Source organism: Macrotis lagotis, chromosome X, assembly GCF_037893015.1.
Source record: "Macrotis lagotis isolate mMagLag1 chromosome X, bilby.v1.9.chrom.fasta, whole genome shotgun sequence".
Lineage (NCBI taxonomy): Eukaryota > Metazoa > Chordata > Mammalia > Peramelemorphia > Peramelidae > Macrotis > Macrotis lagotis.
In genome coordinates, this window is record NC_133666.1 from 632,626,717 (window position 1) to 632,648,248 (window position 21,532).

The 21,532-nt window shown below is 39.4% G+C and overlaps 1 protein-coding gene across 4 annotated transcripts in view; it reads right to left on the minus strand.

Annotated features, from left to right (window-relative positions):
• The window catches only part of KDM4B (lysine demethylase 4B), a 257,679-nt gene that overhangs the window by 38,966 nt on the left and 197,181 nt on the right, over positions 1 to 21,532 (minus strand). For all 4 annotated transcript variants that reach the window (XM_074203930.1, XM_074203931.1, XM_074203933.1 and 1 more), the window contains 2 exons: positions 2,394 to 2,899; positions 1,816 to 1,936 (listed from right to left, as the gene is read on the minus strand). In XM_074203930.1, coding sequence (XP_074060031.1) covers positions 1,816 to 1,936; positions 2,394 to 2,899 — 627 coding nt within the window. The remainder of the gene's footprint in view (positions 1 to 1,815; positions 1,937 to 2,393; positions 2,900 to 21,532) is intronic.

Sequence of the window (21,532 nt, forward strand, 5' to 3'; positions counted from 1 at the left end):
CAGATGTTATCCTTGCTGTTTTTTGTGTGTACAAAAGTTGTTTGCAGCTTGTCTCCTGCCCTCATCACTCCCATTTGGACTGTGGGTTCCCCAAGGGCAGGGGCTGTTTTTGCCTCTCCTTATGCCTCTGGCACTAAACAGAGAGCCAAGCACCCAGCAGGTCTTTTAAGACATTCTTGGTGGCTTGACTCTGGACTCCTGCAGCTGGGAACACCTCCCATCTGGACTCCTCACCTGTGGACAAATGCTACTTCTTCATTCATTTATTCACACCTTGACTTCGCTGAAACTTCAGTTCAAGTACCACTTCCTCCCTAAATTCTCTGTGTCCTCCTTACCCCAATCCTTCCTACTCACAAGAATTACTTTCTATTTATTGTTAACACTTCACATTTATAATGATAATGACTATGATTTTAATATCACAAACTATGTGCTAGGGTGCTGTGATAAACATTTGTTTTAAACAAGTAATGTCTTGTGTGATTTTCAATGGGCGGTATCTATGACCTCCAATTTACAAAAGAAGAAATAGGTTGTATAAATAGGTTGTATAAATTTCTACAGAAAAAAGGATTAACACAGTGCCTGTCATCTAGCTGGTTATCTGATAATTGCTTACTGAATGACTGGTAAGTATCTGTAGAGTACACCATGCTCATCACTGAAGAGACAAAACTGCTATAAGGGCTGGTTCCTGCAGTGGTGCAGATGGGTGAAGTCTTGGAATTAGAAAAACAGGTTCAAGTTCTGCCTCTAACCAATATTAAGTCATCATGACAAATCTCTGGCCTTCTCCATGCCTCTGCCCGCTCTCTCCCAGCTACCTTGCCAACTTCTTGGATGTCTCTCAAGTCAAACAGCACTTCCTCCACTGCCCATGACCGTTTCCCATTGCTTATATTTAGTTACAAGTTTAATGATTTGGAGCTGAAAATCATTCCTTCATTTTACAAGAAAGAAAAGTGAGCCCCAGAGAGGGGAAGTTACTGGCTTGGATGTAAAGTGATGTCTTAAAAATTAAAGTCTTATTGCCAGGATATCCATGACTATGGTAAGGAACTTCCCCACTTGTGCTAGGCCCGGTTTTCCTTCCCTTCTTGCTGAGGCGTTGGCTGTGGCCGCCCATGTGAAGCCCTTGCTTCTGTTCAGTTCACACCTATATCCCTTACCTCTGGCTCATCCAGCACACAGCTGCCCAGACATGGGCTGGTGGTCTACCCAACTCCCCACTGCTCAAAGTGCTCCACTAGTCCAGCTTTACAACAAGTGCTTCCACATCTTCTACATTCAATCTTTTCATAAACCAGACTCAATCTGCCCTCTAAAACTCTGAATATGGAGGGCTCCATTCAGGTTCCCCCCTCTAAGTGAAGCTTTCCTAGATTCCCTGTTCTTACCATTCTCTCCCTTCTTCAGTCACACACACACACCCATCATGTATTATGCACCCACACTCCCCCAAACACATCACACTCACCGCACCACATTGCACATATATGCATGTCTCCCAGAACCTCTCGAAAGATAAGGACCATTCTGTCCATGTGCTTGACCAGAGCCAAGCTAAAAATAGCTGTTTTACGGAAGGGCTCTTGAGGCTATGCCAATCTGTTACCACTCCAAACATCTCGGTCTAGGTATGAACATCTCAGAAGCCAACGTTTAAACCTTCAATCTTAATGATGCTGAACACACTTGATGTTTCTGTCTTTCTGTTGTACTCAATTTATGGAAAGTCCAACTTTAGCACGTCTTATCGAGCCATGGGCTAGATATGACAGTTCTGGTCATAAGGTAAATTTACACACTCACCCTCATCACTTGAACCCTCTTGTTTGACCACGGACAATGGGGATCGAGTTGGTGGTTTACCCAGGGGATGACGTCGGCTCTTCTTGATCTCCATTTTCAATTTGGAAAAAGTAGATGGGGCCTGTAAAAACAAAAATGATTTTCAGGAAACACTCTGAGAATCATTATGTAGATCCCAACTTGGGCTTAGCTGTTATTTTGGAGAAAGAACACTTCCTTTTATGCTCCCCATCTTCACCTTTAGCCAAGGTCATCAATGTTCTGTGCTAAGAGAACTCAACACTCCTTATTACCAGCTAAAGAAGGGGAAAACTCCCTGGAAGGCCTAAAATGGTAGATAGCTGATGGCTACCTCGCAGTGGGACTCAGTAAAATTAACCTTTTTCTCAGTTCTTATATTGCCCGACCTAGGCTCACTACACTCAAGCAGTTTATCATCTTGATCTGCCACACATGCTGTGAGTTCAAATCTGATTCAAAATCAGGAATTACAATTTGTTTAAGAGGCCCCTTTTTCGAAGGTACCAATGCCTCTCTTTGCTGAACTCTTTAGCTAGCCTCTTTTCCCAGGACATTACCTGAACCTCACTGGCTTTGGGATTCATCTCCACCTGCTCAGCTTCTCCCCTTTCTTCTTCCTTCACTGTTAGCTCCATGGGGACAGTCTGCTCCCTCCAACTCTGGCCCTTCTGAGCAAAGTGCTCCAGTGTCTGCTGGCAAGATACACGCTCTTTGTCAAATACCACCTTATTGGTCCGTGGAACCACATAAAGCATGGGAATGATAGGTCGAGGTTTAAAGTCTTCCTCTTCGCTGGGCACCTCAGAGGGGTGGACAATGTTGAGGGGAGTGGCTAAGGGAAAGTTCTCTTCTGTGGTAGTAGATACTGGTGCTAATACAGGGGGCTCCAATGTGGGCGGAGGCGGTGCAGGGACCTCTTCATCTGTACAGAGCTGGGGTGGAGGCGACAACAACTGAGGTGGCTGAGGTGGGTGGTGATGGTGGTGATGGTGGTGGTGGTGGTGGTGCTTCTTCTTCTTATCACTTTTGGCCCTGGGGGCACGGATCTTGGTCTTACCATCCCCTGGTCCAAGAAATCAAGAGTATTTTACTGATCGGAATCAACATTTTCTATCAATTAATCAACAACAAGGATTTACTAATTGGATGGGTCACCTTCTTTTGATCTTGGAAAAGATGACCCCTAAAGTACATTCTAATTCTAGATCTATGATCTGATCCTGTGAATGAATACAGGTTTAGCATTTTGTCAGGAGCTATGTGGAATACAAAGTAATCTAAAGCATGAGCTTTACTCACAAGGAGCTTCCAATTCAAATTGACAAATGCACACATTAAACTTTTGGTGGGCAAAGCTATGGAATTATAGGATAACACCAGAGATGTCAAACATGTGCCCAGAGGGCTGCATATGGCTCACAGCATTTCCAAGTGTGATCCATACCAGATTAAACTGTAATTGGGATTTAACAAAATAAATAAAACTATACTAAAACATGTAAAATAATATTACATTCTAAAATTAAGCCAACATTTAGCCTGTAGGCATCCATCCTTTTGTCTTGTTTAAGGCCTGCATTTCTATTTGAATTTATTGCCTCCAGTTTAAAGTACAAGTGTAACTATTTCTGATTGTGGATATCAAGTTCTATTAATTTCATTACCAAATATCTCTGACATTTATTGCCTCCAATTCATGCCCAACCACACTATCCCTAGGACAAATCTATACTACCCCCATTTTAGACCACTGTGATAGTCTCTTTATTTTTACTCTGTCTTTTCCAATCCATCCATCTTTCCTAGAGTCCCAAAAAGTCTTAGTGCAGTGATAGACTATTTGCTTTGATAGTACCATTTTCCTACTAAAAAATTTTCAGAAGTTTCTTTTTGCCTGAGTTAAGTTCAAACTCTTGTGGTCGATATTAAAAGTTTGATTAAAATCTTTCATAATACAATTGCTGTCTCACCTCTCTCATTGCACTTCATATATTCTACACCCTAATAGAACAGGGTTGTGCTCAATCCTCTCAACGGATCCTAAGCACGCAGTGCCTTTGATCAAGTTACTCCTTATCCCTGGAACACCCTCCACACTATTTCTCTATAGGAAACATTCTCACCCAGTCTTTCCAAGTCCAATCAAATGTTACCTCCAACCTCAGACTGACCAGTCAGGGAGCCCCTCAGCAAGTCCCTTTACCTCTTTACCCCACTCTTCTCAGCTTTAAAATAAGGACCATCCCAGCATCTCCCCAAGAGGAGATAAACATTTTAAAAATGTTTGACCCACGGGAGGTATTGATGAATCACTGCCACTCGGCTGAGAGCTATCCCTGCCTTAACTTCAGCGTCTGTCTTCTGACTCTCGGCTCCCATGGTGCCTCTTGGAGGGAGCAGTATCCCACCTACTGAGTGGCTTCCTGCCCAGTACTTTGCCCCTAGTATGTTCTTCAATTCTAGCGAAGTGCACTCCTGGGGACTGGGAGTCTTGAAGGAGCCCTGAAGGACTGGCAGGATTGAGATTATACAGTATGGCAGAAAGGCATTTGCAACAGTGCTAATGGTCTGTGTTTAGATGTCAAGGTAAGAATGAACAGGGAATAGGCAGGAGAATGAGGGAACAAAGCAAGACAACAAAGAGGGCTTAACTGGAGTAGAGTTCACAGTAAAAAGTCATGAGAAAAAGAGTTCAAAGAGTTGTATGGTAACAGATTAACTGATTAAATAAGTTTTGTTGTTTTTTTTGCAAGGCAGTGGGGTTAAGTGGCTTGGCCAAGGCCACACAGCTAGGTAATTATTAAGTGTCTGGAGCCAGTGCTCCATCCACTACACCACCTAGCTGCCCCTAAGTAAGTTATTTTAAATTAAGTTTACTACCCCAGAGAATGCATATATTGTGTCAGTGCTGATTTGGCTATTTTCTTAACAAATTTATATTTCTAAGTATTTATGGGAGTAAAAAGTCTTTTCACTTTGTAGGTAGGAAAATATATCTACTATCTACAAAAATCTAATGTTGTATACTGAGAGTGATATCATTAAGATTCCTGTTCTAAGGAAGTTCACAATGTATCAGGGATGTACAATACATATAGAAATGGTATCATGTGTAATACTTATGATGCAAAAACAATTATAATAAAAGCCTAAGACAGGTAAAAAGTGTCATGCAGTTTGGAAGAAAAAGATTTCTGAATTGGAAGTAGCGTGCTAGAAAAGACAAGGCAGGGTTTGGGGGTAGGGAGGAGGGTATCAGAAGATGGACGGAATTACAAAAGGCAGATACTGGAAAGAGAAAAACCTAAATGTAAGAACAATATGGACACAGGTATGAAAACGAGAAAAATAAAGAAGGAATAGAATGTTAAGTACAGTTTATAAGGAGCACATATGAAAGAGAATAGTGTGAGACAGAGTCAGGGGATTCCAGGAAATCCAGGTTATAGAGAGTCTTGATCGTCAGGCCAAGCTGTTGAGATTGCATTGGGGAGGCTCTAGGGATTTCCTGCAGAATTCTGAGCAGGAGGTTCATGTGACGTTCAATACCTTGGGAAAGGGAGTCAAAACTAGAGCTCCTAACACCTCAGCATCCCCAGGCATAGATGGCAGTTTAAAGGGGTGGTGAAAGATTCAAGGGATGTCTCACTTTGGGTAGGCAACTCAATATATACCCAGTCAAAAAACGGCTTTGAACAGCAGCAGGTGAATTGTTTTTCTGCACAGGTGCCAAGACATGGGGTTTATTTGCCTACCTGTCATATCTTATGAGAGTCTATGGGAGGGCAAAGTCAGATATAGCATCCAGTGCATCATTTTAATTTATTCAAGTGATTAGTATGTTGTAAATCAAAGATAAATTAAGCAAATTATTATTTTTTTGAGGGATGCTGTTTTAAAGGTGAGGCAAGTAACTATGCTAAGAGACCACTGAGGAGTTTTCCCAGCTCACATAGAAATGAATAATAAAGGGAATTCATTCAAGTAGCAGCACTCCAAAGTCAATGTAAGTCAGCAAAGGAGGATTCTAATACTATCACGGTGAGACATTCCTCCTCTTGTAGCCCCAGTTTTCTTACCCACAAAAGAACGACCTTGTCAGGTGACAAAACTGCATGCCTAACCAGAATGGAGGACAATCAGTTTTTCAGGTCTTTAAGATCATTCACAGGGGTAGACTGGCTACAATGTGTTGGTGATGGAAGTACTTAGAAATGAATGAAATGACAGTTCTCTAGAGAACTGAAGAAAATTAAGTTAACGCCACCAATCCAATCTACTTCACAGAGCTGTTGTGAAGCCTAAAGAAACAAAGATAGATGTAGGAGAGGCCTCCTGGCTCTAATATTCTTTAAGACCCTGTAGATTAGGAAACTTAGGGTCAGAAAGAGGAACTAATTTGTTCCAAATCACACAGCAAATAAATAACGGATGAAAAAAATCCATCAAAGAAGCATGAATCAACCCTATACCAGGAATTGCTGTTGTTTGTCTTTCATTCTCAAAGGAGACCATGATATCAGGGAGGTGATACCATAACAAACGCATGTACTGGATTTGAGTGAGGAGGTACTGTCATAAGTCACCAGCCTCACTTTTTCACTTTCTCACAGGCAAGTATGAAACAGGATGACTGGAGATGGTCCCTGGATTCGAGGCAACCCTATACCAATATAAGGTTGAAATGGGAACATGATGGAGATATAAAGGGTGATAGCATAAGTAAATTGAAACAACAAAGAAATGTTTACTACCCATATCTATGGAGAGGGGGACAAACTTATGGCCAAACAAGAGATAAGAGAATATTATCAAATACAAAAATGGATAAAATGGATTATATTAAATAGAAAAGGATGTGCACAAACAAAACCAATAAAACCAAATTGGAAGGAAAGCAGAAAGCTGGGAAAATTTTTTTACAGTCAACATTTATGATAAAGGCCTCATTTCTAAAATACATTGAGAATCAAATTTATAAAAATACAAGTCATTCCCCAATTGATAAATGGTCAAAGGAGATGAACAGGCAACTTTCAGATTAAGAAATTAAAGCTGTCTGTAGCCTTATGAAAAAATGCTCTAAATCACTATTGATTAGAGAATTACAAATTAAAACAACTCACGTAACACTTCACACCTATCAGGAAAAAATGATAAATGCTGGAAAGGATGGGAAAACTAGGATACTAATGCACTGTTGATGAGGATTGTGAACTAATTCAACCATTCTGGAGAGTAATAGTAAAAGTCAATAAAGCTGTACATTCCCTTTGATCCAGTAATACTGCTACTAGGTCTGATACCAGCAATATTATAAAAAAAAAGGGGGAAAGGACCCGCATTTACAAAAATATTCTTGGCAGCTCTTTTTGGATTTGGAATCTGAGTAGATATCCATCAACTGGGGAATGGCAGAACAAGTTGTGACATATGAATATAATGAAATATTATTGGACAACAAGAAACAAGCAAGTTCCAGAAAAACTTGAAAAGACTTATATAGACTGATGCTCAGTGAAGTGAGCAGAACTACAACAATGGAGCCTGAATGCAGATCAAAGCATACTATTTTCTCTTTTTAATTTTTTTAAAATTCTCATAGTTTTCCTTTTTTGAATCATCTTTAACAGCATGAGTAATATGGAAATGTTTTAACACAATTGTGCATTTATAACCTGTTTTCACATTGCTTGCTATCTTGGGGAGGGGAAAAGGAAGGGAGGGTGAGAGAAAAGTTTACAAAAATGACTACTGAAAGCTATCTCTACATCTAATTGGAAAAAATAACAAAAGGCATGAATCAACACTGAAATGCAGTTTTTGCTGTTAATATCAATACATTATATTTGAGTCTTCTATCTCACAAAAACAAGCTTAATGTAAGATAAAAAAGAAAATGGGAGAAAGAATGCTTTTCTCATCACATGACTCATTAACAACCCAAATCTTAATTCTTTTTCATATTTATATTCTATTTCTTCAGTTTAATTCCATTCCATTCAATCCTATTTAAGTTAATTAATTCAATGGGTCACTTGCTAGGAACTCTGAATTCAAAAACAATCATCAGAAATAGTGCTTGCCCTCAAAGAACTTAGTTCAACTATAAGGAGAGTATCCAAAGGGTTGAGTGGCTAGTCCAGAGTCACCAGGATTTGAACCCAGGTATCTCAACTCCAAGTCCAACTTTTCATTTTGTTGGGAAAGGCCAAAGACTGGCTGACCAATTGGCTCAGCTCAGTACTTAGAAAGTCATGTCTGTCAGTTACCCTCAGGAACCTTAAAGAGTTATCTAAAAGCGTGACTATTCTAACCTCCTTTATCCAGATTTTTACTTCAGTGATGTTCCTTTCTACCATTAATTCAGTTACAAAAGATTCACTTAGCTAAGCATTTCTATATCCAGTTTTCTCATCTCTCCTCTCGTCTGTTGCTCTTTTCTTCTTGTATCTTTTAGAAGATATCTCATTTGATCCTCACAACAACCCAAGGAGGTGATGATTTTTTACAGTTGAGGAAACTAAGGTGAGAAAAGGCTAAATGGCCTGTCCAGAACTCCAGGGCTAGCCTGGGTCAGAGACTGAATCTGAACACAGCTCTTCTCAATTCCAGATCCAGCATTCTCTGTCTACTGGTCACCAGTTGCCTCTAAAGCATTAATAATAGCTGATAAAAAAAAAGCACAGGCATATAATGCTTATTATGTGTCAGCACAGTGCTAAGTCTTTTATAGTTATGATCTTGTCTAAGCCTCAAAAATACCTGGGAAGTAGTTGCTATTATAATCCCTCTTTTTCAGAGGAAACTGAGGCAGACAGAAGTGAAGTCTCTTCCTGACTATGGGGTACAGCAATCTATTCACTGTACCACCCAGCTGATCCAGGCACCCTTTCTATTCAGATCCTTTGACAAAGTGAATAACCTGTATTAACTGAACATGGCCTCTATCATTATTTTCATTATACAGTAAAGGAAGGCACTGCAGATGATTTAACAAGCCTTAAAAAAATGAATTAATCACAAAACAGACCCAATTCTACCAGCACAGCAATTTTCATACTGGCCATGGTTCTGAATGCTGCTTACATTTCTCCTTCCTCAGCTGTTACTGGCATTCATTTTAGATGCATATTGTCAACATAGCTGAGGCAGCTGGGACAGTACACAATGTCCTCTGGCAGGCTGAGGCCCCAATATTTTTAAAGAAAGACAAGGGATTAACCATGAAACAAAAAAGCATCTATGTCTCTCTCAAGCCCTGATTCTTAATCATTTAATTCTTTCTAATTCTCTTCTTATATAAACAAAAATTATCAAATCATTTTGATTCTGAGCCTTTCCAGAACTGTAAAGATAAAAATTTCTCTGGTCTTAAGAGTGATGATGGACCCTCTCTTGACTGTTGTTACATCAGCAATGAAATACATTCCTTTCCCCTCTCCTGTATCCCTCACACAAATTCATGAATAAAGATATGAGTTCACTCAAAGGGGGAAAAAAAAGTCCTTCATATAAATGCTAACCTTTAACATGTTCAAATAAGAGATTATTTGTCATCTAGGACACTAAAATTGAATGGTCTTTTACAGAATAAGGTCAGAGCTGTCCATCTCCATCCCCACCTACCCACTAAGATGGTCATCATTATCAGATGGGTATGGGAAAAAGTATTCAGCTAATAATGAAGATTTACAGACCAGTTCCAAACGTAGGAGTAACCATTACATTTATCACAAAGTCTGTTCTCATCAGGTTTCCCATACAGTACAATATCAGATAAGCAGCAAGACAATAATGTGAGACATTGTAAAATGATTAAACCTAGAGTAAAGATGAAATTGTGAGGCTCGGGGGCAGCTAGGTGGGGCAGTGAATAAAGCACTGGCCCTGGAGTCAGGAGTACCTGGGTTGAAATCTGGTCTCAGACACTTAATTACCTAGCCATGTGGCCTTTGGCAAGCCACTTAACCCCACTGCCTTGAAAAAACCTAAAAAAAAAAAAAAAGAAAAAGAAAAAAAAGAAATTGTGAGGCTCCGTGCTTGGATCATTTAGGCCCATGGCTATTTCCCATAAGGTTAGATTGTCCTGGTTTTATTTAGACTAATTTATAAAAATGGCAACAAGGCCAATCTAAAAAGTTAATGTCATATTTTTGGTATTGAGTCTTTTAGATAAACAGCTTTGCAGTGTCACGGAGAGTCATATTGAATTTCCTTAGAGAAACAAACATATTGAATGAAAGTCAAATTGAGTTTCTTTCTAGTCACACAACAATAGATCATATTCACTCTCTATACAATGAAAATGTACTATGAAATTTTAAAAAGCAAAACAGAATTGAGCCCCACCTCACTTTACTGATTTCAAAATGACCAGTTTGAGCTGATTTATTTAAAACTTTCAATGATGTTTTAAGATGATAGAAGATCTATTTTACAAGGACCTCACTCAATTAAGTAGGGAACTCCTAAACTAGAATTCAAAGGCAGACTCCAAGAATAAATAGGAGGCCAACATTGCCTTGTGTATTTAAAATGTCTGCCACCTGCCAACCTAGTCCATCAATCAGTACCTTTTCCGCTCTGCAAGCTGAGAAGGGGCTGCTACCCAAGTTTTTCTGCTGAGGCTCCAAGTCCTGCCCTCAAAATGTACCAGAGCAGAACCAGCTCCTGGTACAAATATATCATTCTGGAGCACACTATAGTATAGGGTGTTGGAAAAGGAAGAAGCTGCAAAAAACACTGCAACTGATGCATAACGCCTTAGGTTTCCTTGTGGCCCCAAATCATTATAAACTATTTGGGTGCTGGTTTTATTTAGTAGCAGAGGAGAGATGCTGCTTTATCTCTCACAATCACTCAGCTCAGAAGCCACGCTCCTCCCTTCACTCTTCTTGCCATCCTGGCCCAGCTCCCCATTTTCTGGACTTCTTTTCCTCCCCCCTCCCCCCCTTCAGCTTCCCTTAAAGCCAGGTAAAGTTTTTCTCAGTTCCCCAATACAAAAAGCACTGAATAAAGCTCTAAATGTCATCTCATCCAGTCCTCCTCGTCTCTAAAGAACTTGGAGTCAACTGACCCAGGTCTGAATCATGGAGCTGTTTCCTGTGGCCCTTAGGGGAGTCTTTCTAAAAAGTGGTCAGACTACAGCAACAGCAGCTAGCATTTATAAAGGATTTTAAGGTTTGCAAAATGTTACTACATTTGATCCTCATTATCTGCTTGGGAGGTCCATGCTATTATCATCTCTTTACAGCTGAAGAAACTAACTGAGGCAAATTGAGATTAATTGACTTATCAAGAATCTAAGGTTGGATCTGAGGTCTTCCAGACTCCAAGTTCCACACCATTCTAATTTAAAATCCTATCAAGTGGGGCAGCTAGGTGGTGCAGTGGATAGAGCACTGGCTCTGGAGTCAGGAGGACCTGAGTTCAAATTTGGTCTCAGACACATAATAATTGCCTAGCTGTGTGACCTTGGGCAAGTCACTTGATCCCATTGCCTCAAATAAAAAATAAATAAAAAAAATCTAGGTCCATCAATATATAAAGTATAGATGGGAAGGGGGGCAGTGCTGTCAACAAACATTTGTGGAGTGCCTGTGATGTGGCAGCATTTGTTTTCTGTGTAGTAGTAAAAAGGCACTTAGATGGGATCAACTCAGGGGTGGGATCACTTGTAATTTGATTTGAAAGACCCCCAATGTGGAGGGTGGAGAACTCCAACCATATCATATCCAAGAAAAAAGAGTAATTTGTCATCACCAGAGCTCCTTGAAGGGTCTGTAAAGCACTTGAAAAATATCATCTTGTTTGATCTTGGGAGGTTGGATCCTGGGAAGAAAGCAGGTGAGGATCATAAAGCAAGCCTGAGGCCAGATTAGAACTAATTCCTGATTCTGGTCTGTTCTATGTAATGCTCAACCCACAGAGGTGGCCTACTCTTTAAAATCCCAAGGGATGGAGTTTGTTGCTTCCTCACTGCTGCAAGAAAGAATTTCCCCTTTACATATGAATCCAGCTTTCAAACTGTTTTCTATCCCCTTAGAGACCAAAACAACTTGAACATCATCATCTCTGTAATACTTTTCACAAATTAAACCAGTTACTGAATCAGCCCACCACTTTCTAGACACAAGGCTAAAGCACTGTAAGGAATTTTAGCCTTTCCTCTGGAAACTTATTTTCCCTCCACTTCATCATCTGGGCTGCCCCTTGGTGTAAAGAAAGAATCATTGTTCACATCTGAAAGGAATCTTAGAAGTCTTTAAGGTCAATGATTATTTCTCATTTTGAGAAGACTGAGACCCTGAAGTAACTTGGCCAAGGACACATAAGTAGCAGGTGGAAGTTCTCTTTCTACCTTGTCCTTCCATCAGCTGACCAGAACCCAATTTTTTTTGTTCAGTACTAATTGTCCTTGGACAAATAAACATTCACAAACACTAGCTAGACTTGAAAATCAGAATTAGAATTGAATTTCAAATTTCACTTTATTCCATTATGTATATAGAATTCTTCTAGTTTTGCGATGCATAAAAACGTACTGTGGTGGGGGAAATGGGGAAAAGGGAAAGGGGGTGCCAAGAAAACCAAATCCAATAGATTCAAAGTCTAAAACCAAACAGACCAGAGAACTGAACTTGTAGCTTTGACAGTCTCTCATTTACATAGGGAATAATTTTTTCTGTTTGCGGTTGACTTAAGGTAGCCTGGGGTCTAGTCTTGACTGTCTACAGCTCTGTCACTTAGCTGTATGATCTTGGCACAATCCTTTCTCTGGATCCTATTGTTCTTTTCTGAAAAAGTTAGAGATAAATGGTTTCTAAGTTCCATTTAGTTAAAAATATATTTGAGCACAGCCTCTTTTTTACAGCATTACTAAAATTAGAAGCTGTCATCTTTTCTCCAATATTGTCCAAAGAAACATCACTCTTAACCAGCTAACAATTTCTGCTAAAAGGTCTAAGATGCTAGTGGCACCTGAATTATTGGAGAACTATTTCTCTAGGCCTTCCAAGTCCTGAGTTATCTTTTTCAATCATGATGGATTACTTTGAAATGAGGCTACTAGCATGGCTCTGTGATGCATCAGGTATTGCCTGGATTAGTCTGCTCCTGACTCCATAAGGGACAATGATAGGGACTCATTCCTTCTCAACAATCATGACTTCCTTTCACTTCTGATTTCAGCAACTCTGTTCCACTGAATGATGTCACAAACCCTAGGTCCTCAAGTGTCTCTTAAGGTCCCAGAGTTCCATGACTGTAGAAGATGCTGAGAAAATTCATTAGCTCTAAGATTTCACTGGCTGACAACAGAAACAAGTGATGAGACTATAGTGGGTCTTTCCAATGGATCTGGAGTCACAGGGCCTATGTTCAAGCCCTAACTCTACCACTTACTATATGTATGATTTGGGGCACATTACTTTCTTTCTTTAGAACTCAGTTACCTAGTCAGTAAAATCTTGACCTCAAAGTGGATTATGTCCAGAGACTGAGAATGACCAAAATGTTGTGGGTTAGGGGGAATGATCAGCCTAGAGAAGACTCATAGGGAGTGGAGGGAGAGACACATGACAATTATCTTTCAGATTCATGAGGAACAGAAACATTATACAAAGTTAGATTTAGTATCCATGTAAGGAAAACTTCTAATTCCCTGCCACAAAGTGAAATGTTCTGCTTTGGGAGGCAGTAGGTTTCATTGGAGGTTCTTTGGACTTGGTTCAGATTCACTGTTTGTTCTGCTTAGTATCCTGAAAGTGGCTTCAAGAAAGTAGAAGCACTGACAGAGGTGGTAACCCTGTTCTCCTTCCCTCCTGTTTTAAATATTCTAGGTTTTCCTAAGAGGCTATCCTGTGCTGACCATAACTTCTCTGCTTAACCAACTTGTAAACTTGTCCCATTTCTAAGAGGCATCAGTTCTTTGAGTTTACTCCCTCCTATGCATGACATGACTTAATTCTTTGTGTCACTTTAAGCTTGGAGGAGGTGCATGGACCACGAATCCCAGGAGCTGCTCTGCTCTTCTACCGCCCCCCACCATGCTCCTCTTAGTTGAAATCAGTCCCAATCACCTCTGATGGTGATCAAAGATAAAGAAGGTGAGGTGTTTGTGTTGGGCTCTCACACAGATGCCCAGGGCAAACCCACAACAATGTTTGGGATCCTCCAACACCAGGAGACTGCCAGGTCACTGTCCATCCTTTAGGTCCTGAATTGGGCATGCAGACTCCTTACTATCACATCTAGAAAAGTCTGTCTACAGGTGCCCAAGCACTTCTAGCACTTTCCTCTGTCAAAAAGATCACACTTTCAGATAATTTCCTTTTCTTAGCAGTTCAAAACACATTTTCCCTATTAAGAATTTGCCTTTTAAATAAATGCACATTATGGTAAGTTATTCTTAGGGAGTTACTTAGCACTTACAGGTTTTAAAAACATTAAGCTGCTATCAAAATCAGAAAAGAAAATACATTAAAACTGTCAATTCATTCCTCATAATGTAATGTTTGCTACCATTTCTCAGGTGTCACTAAGTGTGATCATTTATTTAGTCAATGTATTTATTAGATTTATCTTTCATTCAAAGTGCTGAAAGCAAATGACTAAGCCTTCAAAGCAAGATATATTCCTTATGGCTCTAAAATATTCCTTTAGCTTCAAAAGGGAAAATTTAATCCCCTAAATCTGACTACATTCTCCTTTAAAGTAGTCACACTTTAATTTATTAAAATTCTACATAGTACCCTGCCTAAAGGAATTTACAATCTAATCTCAAGTCTGGACAAGCAAGAGCCAAATTGGTTACTCTCCAGTTAAAAATGATGATGATAATGACTGATGTTTACATTGTACTTTAAGACTTACAAAAATAGTTATATTATTTCATTTTTTCCCTCCTATTAGAGGAGCTAACACCATGATTGTGATTGCTTGGCAGTCACTACCTTTAATAAGAAGGGATAAGAGGATTTAGAACTTGCAGGGTCCTTGGGGAGCTAGCCCCATCTCCTCTTTTTACAGATGAGAAAGCTATGGGCCAAAGAAGAAGTAACTTGACCAAAGTAATAATGATCACAGAGTAAGGATTTGTGCTTTGGTCTTCTTTGGGCTCACTAATAACAGGGACCAGCCAAGCAATAAGGACTATTTTGCCAAAATCTTAAAAAAAGAGATGTCTGTGTTCATTCCTCACATGCAGCACACCATAGACAGAGAGAGCCACCAAGTTTAGTTAGGACATACCCTTCATCTTTATGGAATCAAAAAACACCAAGATGACTACATTATTAAGGCCATAAGAGCAAGACCAAGAGAAAGGCATCACTAATCAGAGGAACATGCTAGATGAGGTTGGTTTTCAGAAGAAATTCATTGAATCAAGAAGGAATGGGAAGACAGAAGAAGGCACAAGGGTGCAAGGCTCTAGCTTTTGACTTACCTTTGAATCCCAAGAGCCTAGCTTGAAATTTTACACACCACAGGTTCTTATGTTTTTAGAGAAGATTTGTCTGGAGTGCAGAAAAACAGTTTTCTGAGAACATGGAGTACACCAAAGACTGATATGAGATTAAGGTGGAAAGGGAGGTCAGAACCTATTGTGGAGAGCTCTGCAAGCCATGCTAGCAGAGTTGGAAATTCACTGGGTGGGCAATAAAGAATCGCTATGGATATCTGTAGAGATGAGTTCTAGGATAAGATCTATGCCAAAGAAAGATTATTCTGGAAGAGATATGAATGAGACATTAAGGGAGAAAGGATCTGTGGGGGAGCTACAGTAAAAAACCAAGCAAACAATGATCAGGTTTGCACTGGGATAGAAGTCAAAGCACCAAAAAAAGCAACTCTGCACAATTACTTAAAGGAAAATTTTAAATTCTTTGAGTAACACATTATACTTCTTTGCATTCCCCCATGCTACACACTCCAGATGGGTGGAAATGGAAGATTACTCAATTAAATGATTTTTCAAAATCTTTATGAAAGGAATGTGACTAGTAGGCTAACAAAAAGGATTAAGAATAATACTATTTTCTTTTTTACAGAAGGAAAAAAATATATAACAGATGTAAATATATACATGCAATCTAATGAACAGTCATACCTGATGACAGGAGGAGGTATGCTATTGTTGTGATATCCCTTTTGGTAAAATATGGTTATTTTAAAGTAAATCTGTGTGTTTGAAAGTAGAGGAAGAAGGGAAGCTAGGTGGCGCAGTGGATACAGCACCGGCCCTGAAGTTGGGAGTTCAAATATGGTCTCAGACATTTAATAATTATTTAGCTGTGACCTTAAGCAAGTCACTTAACCCCATTGACTTGCAAAAACCAAAACCAAAACCAAAAAAGAAGAGAAAGAAAAAAGGAAAAAGATTCAGGGGGTAAATTAACAGGCAACTCCCAAACTCTTTACAGCCCTTTCCCTTCAAACAAAACAAAAAACAAAATCTGTTAACACAGCTTGCAGGTTTTCCACATAAGATGCAGATAACCATGGGACTGGTTATCACATTGTTATGGAATAGATTGTTTATGGTGTTTTCTTGTACTGGATGAAGATCTGTACACTGGAAAAAAAAAGTTTTTAATTAGGGGACCTGGGTAGCACTAGTTCCAAAATGGCACACTTTGAAAAGGAAAAGCAGATAGATATAAGACAAATGGGGATGTAAGGAAAGGGGCACAGAAATAGAAGTAGGAGAAAAAGACACCACATACAAACAAGTTATTTCAAAATTTTGCCCCAGGATAACCAAGGCACAGGAAAAGGTAGGAATGAAATGCTCTTCTTTTCATCTTCCATCAACTCTTCTAGAACAAAGACTTAGATTATCTGTACAATAATTCAACTACATTATGGAACAAAGAAGATTTTATGCACAAATGGAAATGAGCTCTCATGTATCACTTGATTTTTTAAAAATAACAATAATAAACTGCAATGGACAGGACAACCTTATGGATGTTGTATCTACAGCAGATTTCACAAATGAGAATTAAAAACGATTTACTTCATTACTAAAAATCTTTTTACCATCTTGTCCTTACCATCATTTATATTTCTAGAATATTAAAATTTTTGAAGTGCTTTCCTGACAGTACCTCCTATATAGCTAAGTAGTTTCCAAATAAGGAAGATGAGGCAGAGAATAGAAAAGTGATTGACATAGGGTAATGGCAACACTAGTATGACCTCTTGAATTTAAGCAAAATGCTCTTTCCATTAAACTAGCTAGGACCAGGTAGGTGAAGAGGTGGATAATGTGCTGGGCCTATAGTCAGGAAGGCTAAAGTTCAAATCTACCTTCAAACACTTTTTAGCTGTGGAATCCTGGTAAGTCTGCCTCAGTTTCCCCAACTATAAAATGGGGATAATAATAACAGCTTGTGCTTCCCAGGATTATGAAGATCAAGTGAGATACAATTTGTAAAGTGGCTGGCACACAGCTGGCACTCTAGAAATGCTTATTCCCCTCTCTTCAACTCTAATTCAAGATCAGTGGAAAGGAATTTCAAACAATGACATGGGATGCTTCCAGTCCACAAGAGGCAGCCACTGCCATCAGACAACTACATCAATGCCCTGAACTCCAAATACCCGACTTGTAGTGGCTGCCCAGCACCAGCTCCCTCCCCACAGCCTTCAAGGGCAGCTGAGAAAATGCCAGGTGGTGCACCATGGTCAGAGACATGTGGCTAAGAGGACCCCCAAAACAAAACTGCCCTTCCTCTACTCATTCAAAGCCAAGGAGGTGGAGGAGGAGGAGGGAGAGGAAGAAAGGGGCAAAGGGGACTTTTAATGCCATATTGCCCAGGACACAGACAATCAGCTATTCTTCTATTAGGAGCATCATAAGACACTTCTCTGAAGAAGGTAACCTAGGAGCTGTGCGAAGACCCTGGATGATACATGAATATCTAGGGCCTGATCTGTTCATGTGGAAAGAGGTTGAGGCAAACCCCATCTAATGGTCACGGAAGCATGGAACATGGGGGTGGCTGCCTCCAAGATGGAAAATTCTGAAAGCTCCAATGACTTTAATTCTTGGGTTTTAGTTTCCCTATTTGTCACCAAGAAGGACTGAGCTAGGAGGTTCTTAAATTTCTTCTACCATTAACATTCATTAACATTCAAGTTCCAAGGTCCCTTTCAGCTTGGAGGTTTTGTTAGAATACACAGTGAAAATATTATGTCCCCAGAAGATACCTAAATACAAATTTCACAACTTACTAGATGTTGTGACAATAAGTCATTTAATCATCCTCAGGCAGTTTTCTTAGCTGTAAAACCAGAAAATAAGCATAGTACTTAAAGCTAAGTGAAACCACACTGTTCAAAGTCTAGGGCTTGGAGTCAGAAGGTCTGTGTCCAAATCCAGTTCCAAACTTTTACTTGCTGTGGAATTGTTTCCTCAACTATAAGATGGGGGAGATATCTTAAAGTACCACATGTATGAGCAATTTTCCTCAACAGAATGGAAGCTCCTTGAAGGACTAGAATTTTCCCCTTTTCAGTACTTTTATCAACAAAACCAGCACAGCTCCCTGGGCAGAGAAAGTTTTAATGCATGCTTACTGACTGATCATAATACCTTATAATACCTTCTGGTTTGTTGCATGAATGCAACAAAATCTTATTTTAGTGTGTAAAAAATGATGAATGAGGAATTTAGAAAGTGCATAAAGACTTGTATGAACTGATGTGAAGCTTGTGGAGCAGAGTCAAGAAAACAACAATGACACAATGGGAAGAGAAACAAAACAATTTAAAATGAATTCTGAATAAGGTTCTTCCCAAAGAAAAGAAATATGGTCCAACTTTTTTGATGTAAATGATCAATTTTACTTATTTTTTCTCTTCTTTTTTTAAAAATTCTTTATTATATGGGTTGACTTTAGATAAAAAATTGATAAAAATTTATCTTTAAAAAAGGAAACTGAACAAAAGGATATCAGTAGTCATTTAATAAAAGTCCTATGCTCTAAGGTTTCCTTCAGCTCTTTAATGCACTAAAACTAAGATTCTTTTTTTAAAAAAAAATATTTTATTTTTCCAATTACATGCAAAGGTACTTTTCAACATTCGTCCTTTTACAAACTTTTGAGTTCTATATTTTTCTACCATTCTCCCTTTCCTTCCCCACCCCTCAGCCCCCTTTGACAGTGTCCAATCTATACAACACTGTGCATGTAGAATATTTCCAAATTAGTAAGGTCTTACAAACTATATTCCAAGGTCCTTTCTTAGTTTTTAAGCTGGTACAGTGGATAGTGTCAGATCTTCTGTCAAGAAGATCTAAGTTCAAATCTACTTATTAGCTATGCATTGACCCTGGGCAAATCACTAAACCCAAGTTTCCTTATCTGTAAAAATGACTGAAGAAGGAAATGGCATGCCACTTCAGAATCTGTCAAGAAAATCCCAAATGGGGTTATCCAAAGAGTCAGATATGACTGAAAAATGATTACACAACAACAAACTAATTTTTTTTAGGTTTTTTTTTTTTGCAAGGCAAACAGGGTTAAGTGGCTTGCCCAAGGCCACACAGCTAGGTAATTGTTAAGTCTCTGAGGCTGGATTTGAACCCAGGTCCTCCTGACTCCAGGGCCGCTGCTCTATCCACTGTGCCACCTAGGCGCCCCTCAAACTAATTTTTAAATTCTGTGATTCTATGGTTCTGGAAATACAAAATCTGTGTAAGCAATTTTTAAAAAATTATATAATATTCTCAGCAACAACAAAACTGAATTGCCCATTCTTAAAAGATAAATGGTCACATTTATAAAAAATGATAAGATTCTAAACCACACCTTTTGAACCTAAGAAATTTAAGTATTAGGGATCATTTGTTATAGTGACTACTAAATTTATGGCTGAACCAGGATATTTATCATATTGCACTACATATATATTCACTTACAAATGATGTGGAGAAAAAATCCTATTGCTATCCTCTCATTTTCCTTTTTTAACAAGAGAATATTTACCCCCAAGAATATTATAGCCAAGTTCCAGAACTCCCAAGTCAAAGAGAAAATATTACAAGCAGCCAGAAGGACACAATTCAAATATTGTGGAGCTGCAGATCAGGACTTAGCAGCAACTACATTAAAGGCTCATAAGGCTCGGGAATATAATATTCCGGAAGACAAAAGAGCTCAGAATGCAACCGGGAATCAGCTACCAAGAAAAACTGAACATCCTCTTCCACGGAAAATGAACCAGAATTTCAAATGTTCACATTAAAATGGCCAGAGCTGAGGGGCGGCTAGGTGGCACATTGGATAGAGCACCGGCCCTGGAGTCAGGAGGACCTGGGTTCAAATCCGGTCTCTTAATAATTACCTAGCTGTGTGGCCTTGGGCAAGCCACTTAACCCCATTTGCCTTGCCAAAAAACCTAAAAAAAAGAAATGGCTAGAGCTGAACAGAAGGATAAAATATGAGGGACTTAATGATGATTAACTGCATGTATTCCTGCATAGAAAAATGATACTGATAATATTCATAAGAAACTTCTCATTTAATAGAGCAGGTAGAATGTGCTTTTATAGATGAAGCACAAGAGAGAACTGAATTTGAAGATACAATGTAAAAATGGAGTCAATGGCTAAAAGGGAAATGTAATGTGAGTAAGAGAAAGGAGAGGTGGAATAGGGTAAGATATTTCATATAAGATTTTTTTTATTACAATGAGCTATTGCAATGATACGGAAGGGGGGAAGGTGAGAGGGGATGAGGGAACCTTCACTCTCATCAGAGGTGGCTCAGAAAAGAAAACAGCATTATACTCAATGGGGTATAGCCATCTAGGGCAAGGGGGGAGGAGGGGGATGGGGGAAGGGGGGATGTGAGTGATGAACGAGAGGGTGGACTATGGGGGAGAGTGGTCAGATATAACACATTTTCTTTTTTACTTGTTGCAAGAGGCTGGGTATTGGATGGCCTGTCTGGGACTACAGGGCCAGGTGGTTGCTGGGCCTTAGGAGTGGTATGTGGGCTCGGGACCAGTGATCAGTCTGCTGTGCCACTCAGCTACCCTATAGCACATTTAAAAAGAGAGACAGAGTGAAAGAAGAGAGAAAATATAGTGTATGGTAGTGGAGAAGTACGAATGGAAGGAGTTGCAATCAGCAATGGCAACAGTGGAAAAACATGGAAGTAACTTTTGTGATGGACTTATCCTAAAGAATGTGATCCACCGGTGACAGAGCTGGTGGTGTTGAAACACAGACTGAAGCACATTTATTATTATTATTATTATTATTATTATTATTATTATTATTAGTTTTGGGGGGGGGTTGTGGGACAGATGGGGTTGGGTGGCTTGACCAGGGCAACACAGTTGGGTGATTGTTGGGTGTCTAAGGTCAGATTTAGACCCAGATGCCCCTGACTCTGGGGCCGGTGCTCTGTTCACTGTACCACCTGGCTGCCCTATTTATTATTATTATTATTATTATTATTATTATTATTATTATTATTATTATTATTACCTTATTTATTTGTTTGCTTGCTTGTTTGTTTATTTGTTTGTTTGTTTGTTTATTTGCAGCTAAATGGGGCTGGGCTGGCTTGCTCAGGGTCTCACAACTGGGTGATTGTTGGGTGTCTGGGGCCAGATTTGAGCTTGAGTGATCCCGACTTCAGGGCCAGTGCTCCATCCACTGTGTCATCTAACTGTC